Here is a 6159-nt window from a genome sequence, read left to right on the forward strand (position 1 = left end):
CCTTACCCCTATCTTTCTCTCACAGAGCCTATAGGCCCAGTATGGCATTATGGCAACAGCGACTACCACAGCTGGCGGCAGAGGGGGATGGGCTGTGTACAGAGTCCTTGCAGCATGCAGGATCCAGGGACAAGCCACAACAGCACTCTCTTTCCTCTGTGACATCTTCACTTCCCTCTTCAATTACAGACCCCAAGCTGATCACACCACGTTAATAAGGCCCTGATCAATGCTAAGGAGTTATTTTATGATTCCTGCAGGTTGTATTCCTATTATTATTACACACCACAGCATCACATTAGCTTTCAAAAAACAAACCAGCATTGATCTGCTGACTCACTCTATGGTCTCCTATGACGCCCAGATCTTTCCATTATGTTTGCATCTCCAGGCAAAGAGAGAATTGATTTCCTCTCCAGCCCTCCATAAGAAGTTCCTGTTCATTCACCACTCCCAATCTTCCCCCCACCCTCCCATCCTCTGGACCAAAATTGGAGAAATGCAGAAAGCAACAAAACCCTCAGGTCTATTTGTTAAAGCCCTGAAAAGCAACAACCAAAAAGACAAAAGCATTACAAGAAGTAAACTGAAGGCTTTTTGCCTAATTTCCCCAGATCTCTCCAATTTTGGATTTGAAAACTTTATAACCAAAATTATACTTTATTTTTTATGCTATAAGTCAATACAATGGAGTAGTTAAGAGCTGAAGTTATGGAGTCAGAGAGATCTAGACTTAAAAGCCAGTTCCCAAATCTCCTAGCTGTATGATCTTGAACAAACCACTTTGCCTCTTGAGACCTCAGTTTTACCACCTGCAAAATGGGAGTAATTATAGTACAGTCAGGCTTCCCTGGTGGCTCAGCAGTAAAGAATCTGCCTGCAATGCAAGGGACTAGGGTTTGATCCCTGGGTCAGGAAGATCCCCTGGATGAGGACATGGCTGCCCACTCCAGTATTCTGGCCTGGGAAATCCCATAGACAGAGGAGACTAGTGGGCTACAGTTCATAAGCTTGCAAAGAGTCAGACATGACTAAAGGGACTGAGCATACATGAATACTACAGTGAGCTCTGCAATAATGTGATGTATCACAGTTTTACATGTTAGATGGTTAAGAAATACATAAAAACTATAATAAAGGTAGCACTTTAAAAAGACTTGATTTGTAACAACAACAACAAAAAAAAAGACCTGACTTGTGGAGGCAGCTGTTAAGAGGGTTGCAGCTTTTGAGTTCTTACGCCATGGTGGAGGGAGGGTGATATGAAATCAGACAGAAATTTGTCAAGCAGATGTGGGCAAGTGTGGCTCATATCACACATGGTGAACTGACAGAGCTGGTGGACGTTTGGATCGTGTATGTGTGTGTGTGTGTGTTCACGCATGCACAAGTGCACTCATATTCCTGCATGCACACGCTTTGTGTACTACTCTGTGGCTCAGTTTCAGCTACATGCAGTTTCCTGTGTTCACTAAGACTTTCTCATGGAGAGATTGTACACAAGCATACATGAAGTTCATGTTATGCTCAAACTGGTCCCTAAAAATCAATCCCATTAGAACAAATTCACATTTCTCAAAAGAAGATTTTATAGCAGAACTGACTGTACCAATCTCCTCGGCTTGGGAAGATTACATGAAATAATGCCTTTAGCAAAAAGCCTAGTACCTGGTAAGCTTCCAGTAAATGATAGCTGCAGATAGCCAAAGCAACACTAGTAGCTCAACCACTGTAGCCCTACAGTGCCTGCAGGTAGAACCCGGAACCACTTCAATGTGGGTTTTCCTTCACATATCTGATGAGAGGCAACAAAAGTCCAGTAAAGCTCATCTCAGTTTGGATTCATCTTTCGCCACACCCTACTTGCTAACCAAGTGCCTGTAACACTTGCAATTAATTCTGGAACACCTTTTATGGCCCTACAGTACCAAACCATGGCTAAGCAGTGTAGAATTTACAGAAGAGCCACAACAGCCCAACAGCCTAAAAGAGTTTCCTCTGGGGACTTCCCTGGTGGTCCAGTGGCTAAGTTTCCACGTTCCCAATGCAGGGGACCTGGGTTCAATCCCTGGTCAGGGAATTAGACCAAACATGCCACAACTAAAGATCCTCCAAGCCTCAACAAAGATCAAAGATCCTGAGTGCAGCAACTAAGACCTGGTGCAGCCAAATAAACACACAATACATTTTTTTTTAAAAGGGTTTCCTCTGATGATCAGTGGGAAGAGTGAGGTGTAAGGGGAGCCAGGGTGGTCTGGTTGAAGGGCCTCCGATAAGCCATAGACACTGTTGGTTCTGGAGAGGGCAGTGACATAATCAGAGCCATTGCCTAGAGCAGATGTCAGCAAATTTTGTTCATAAGAGGCCAGATTATAAATTTTTAGACTTTGCAGGCCATATGAGTTTTGTTATGACTAATCAAATCTGCTACTGCAGCATGAAAAGAGCCATAGACAAAACATCCATGAATGAACATGGCTGGGTTCCAATAAAACTTTCCTCATTAAAACAAAACAGGCAGATAGAACAAGATGGAGGAGGAGTAGGAGGATGCGGAATACATCTTTCTCCACAGATACATCAGGAATACACCTTCAGACACAGAAGTGCATGCAGAACACCAGCTGAGAGCACACAGGAGTACCTGACCAGTGGAGAAGAATATACAGAACCACACAAAAACTCAGTAGGATGAAGGAAGTAGGGGGCAAAACAGGAGTACTAGTAGGACTGGACCTGCCCTTGGTGGGTGGGGAAACTGAAGCAGGGGTCTAATTCCCACCTCAGGGCAATTGTATGGGTCAGAGGAGAAACATTTAAGGCTGAGAGTGAAGCAGCTGATCTGTCACAGCCTAAATGGAATGAGAATCAGACAATTTGCCACAGCCATACGTACCCTGGACAGAGACACAGGTCCCCGGGAAGGTGCAGTGGCTAGGAGCTGGAGTTCAGGGATTGTGGAGCAATCCCAGGGTGAGGGCTGCTGTTGACTGCTGGGAGATGGACTGAGGGGACATGAGGGAGGAGATTGTGGTGGGAAATGCCTATGGGGGAAAGTCAGGCAGCCATGGAAGTAAGGTGATACTGCTGAGTCATGCATAGCGGGTGGAGCCATCACCATAGCCTCTCTCTCCCCACACATCAGCACTGGCAGCTGAACAATAGAGAGGCTGGCCTATCAACCGCCTGTTGTGTGGAACAACAGAGTAGGACCCCACCCAGGGTGCTCCCTTTTGGTGCCTGATGCACCAAACAACAGAGTAGGACCCCAGGCAAGGGAGCCCTCTAAGTGCCTGAACAGGCAGAGCAACGCAGAAAGACTAGCCAAAGAGGCCTTATGATCGCCAGCTACCAGAGGCTTGAGAAAAGGCTCTGATAGGGCCATAACTCCTGTGGCTGACACAGTCCATGTCCCTGCATACTTAATACCTCCAGGGTCCCCATGACCCAAACAGCTGCACCACCTTCACACTCAACCCTCACCAGGGCAAAGCTGCCACGAGGGGAAAAGTCTTGCATCTATGCACATGTGGTTGCTTTGGTCATGTCCAACTATTTGCGACCCTGTAGACTATGGCCTGCCAGGTTTCTCTGCCAGAGGGGTTCTCCAGGCAAGAATGCTGGAGTGGGATACCATACCCTTCTAGAGCACTGTATTTCCTAGCCACCAACTCCTCTGAGTACCTGGTGCTGCCAGGGCACCTGTGACCCAAGCAACTGCACCACCTCTACCCCTGGCACTCACTGGGGCAGACCCAAGTCCCCTAGGGCAGCCTCAGGAACAAGCCCCAGTGGATGACCCACATGCAGAGGTGGAAATAAAATCACAATTGAAACCCAGGGCAGTGTGGCTAAGGAAGAGGACCCAAAACCTTCCCACCAGCTGTACAAGCTGCAGATTAAATCCACACAATAAACTAGGCAGACTCTGTGTCTATGGGATACATGAAAGGACATTGGGACCTCCCACAAAAGAAAATGCACTAGTTCTGACAGTTGTGGACATTGGAGGCAAGAACACACAGGAGTAGGACCAGATTAGAGTCTGAGCTGCCCCTAGAGCAGGTCCAGAGATGAGCACAGCATTGGAGGGCATCCTAGGGAGGTGAGGTGGACTGTGACTCCCAGCGAGGGAAAGGACACTGACAGCAGAGACTCAAGAAAAACATTTATTATTCTTATATTCAACTTGTTCTGTAGTTACTTTTGGATTATTTTTTTTTCATTTTGGTTTCTTTTTTTCCTTTCCCCCACCCCCACTCCAGTCTGTTGTAGTTGTCTAGTCATTGATTTTATTAGCACTATGAAATCTATTTAAGCTTTTTTTAAATCACACTTTTTATTTCTGTTATAAACTTCTGCCTCTATGTTGGCCTTCCACAGTTCTGTAGAGTTTTCCTTAAATTTTTAAATTTTTTAAACATTAATTTTTCTACATTTATTCCTTTGTTTGCTTTTCCTACTATTCTTTTCCCCCTTGCAGTTAATTTTTACAATATATAAAACTTCTTTTGTTTTTACTTGGTATTATCTTTAATTTACAAAGACTTTTCCAATCACATCACATAGAGATCATTTTATTCACTGCTCTGTTTGGCTGCCAATCTCTTATCTCTCTCCTCAGCAATGGTAAGGCGAATACCCTTTCCACGGGGAAGAGAGATCCACGGTTTGTTGCCTTTGTCAATAACGAAAATGTTAGAGAGCCACGTGGCAAAGCTGTTGCCATTTGCATCTTTCACATGAACTAAATCAAAAGAACCTGGATGTCTCTCCCGGTTTGTAATCACACCAATTCTTCCCAGGTTAGCACCTCCAGTCACCATGCACAGGTTACCAGTGTCAAATTGGATGAAATCAGTAATCTTGCCAGTCTCCAAGTCAATCTGAATGGTGTCATTCACCTTGATGAGGGGATCAGGGTAACGGATGGTACGAGCATCATGGGTTACCAGATGAGGGATTCCTTTTGTCCCCACAAATATCTTTCTTACTTTGCACAATTTATACTTGGCCTCCTCAGGTGTAATATGATGAACAGCAAAGCGACCCTTGGTGTCACAGATCAAACGAAAATTCTCTCCAGTCTTATCAATGCTGATGACATCCATAAAACCAGCAGGGTAGGTTATATCTGTGTGGACTTTGCCATTGATTTTAATGAAACACTGCATGCAAATCTTCTTTACTTCATCTCCAGTTAGGGCATACTTAAGTCTATTCCTTAGGAAAATGATTAGTGGGAGACATTCCCTTAGCTTGCGGGGACCGGTAGATGGAAGAGGGGCAAACACACCAGTCAGTTTATCCAGCATCCAATGTTTTGGAGCTGCTACGTGTTTCAGGTGCTTCTTGGGACCCTGAGCCATGGCTGAGCTAGGCACAAAAAGAGATATAAAACTTTATCTACCTCTATTTAACTTTGCATTTCTATTCTTTCTTTCCTTTCTTTTTCCTCACCATATTTGTTAGTTTTGTTTTCATTGCTTTATTCCCCAGTTGGTACCTCGCTTTAGTTTTGTTTTCCAGTTTGTGCTTTAGTTAGTTTTGTTCTTAACTGGTGGATATCATTTTTGGGTTCCTCTGTTTGCTGGGTCAACCTATTGTACTTTATTTTTGTTGGACTGTTTTGATTTTGCTTATGGGTGTATATGTATGTGTGTATATTCCATTATTTTAATTATTATTTGCCTGGTTTTGTAATTGCCATTTGTCTGGGGTTTGTCTTTGGTTTCTCATTTTAGGGTATCTGTTTCAATCTCATTTAATGCCATAACAAACCACCTGTGGAATCTACATTCCTGGCCAGACATCAAGCCCTGAGCCTTTGGAATGGGAGCACTTACTCCAAGACCCTAGACTACCAAAGAAATCCTAACCCTAGGGAGTATTAAATAGTGAGAAGTCCCAGAATGGCAACCACTTGTATACAAGACCCGGCATCACCCAACTACCAGTAGCACTCTGTGCAGGATGCATCATCCAAACAACAAAAGTGAAAGTCGCTCAGTCATGCCCAACTCTTTGAGACCCCATGTTGCAAAGTTCCACAGCTCATGGAATTCTCCAGGCCAGAATACTGGAGTGGGTAGCTGTTCCCTTCTCCAGGGCATCTTCCCAACCCAGGGACTGAACCCAAGTCTCCCGCATTGCAGACAG

At 44.6% G+C, this 6159-nt stretch overlaps 1 protein-coding gene across 1 annotated transcript; it reads right to left on the reverse strand.

The window, feature by feature from the left end:
• Positions 1-4556: 4556 nt before the first annotated feature.
• LOC138930012 (small ribosomal subunit protein eS4, X isoform-like) lies at positions 4557-5369 on the reverse strand. Its single transcript, XM_070289647.1, has one exon. It carries the CDS (start codon positions 5367-5369, stop codon positions 4578-4580), a length of 792 nt encoding a protein of 263 aa, XP_070145748.1. The 3' UTR covers positions 4557-4577.
• Between the last annotated feature and the right edge of the window lie 790 nt (positions 5370-6159).

This window comes from Ovis canadensis, chromosome X (assembly GCF_042477335.2).
Source record: "Ovis canadensis isolate MfBH-ARS-UI-01 breed Bighorn chromosome X, ARS-UI_OviCan_v2, whole genome shotgun sequence".
Classification (NCBI taxonomy): Eukaryota; Metazoa; Chordata; class Mammalia; order Artiodactyla; family Bovidae; genus Ovis; species Ovis canadensis.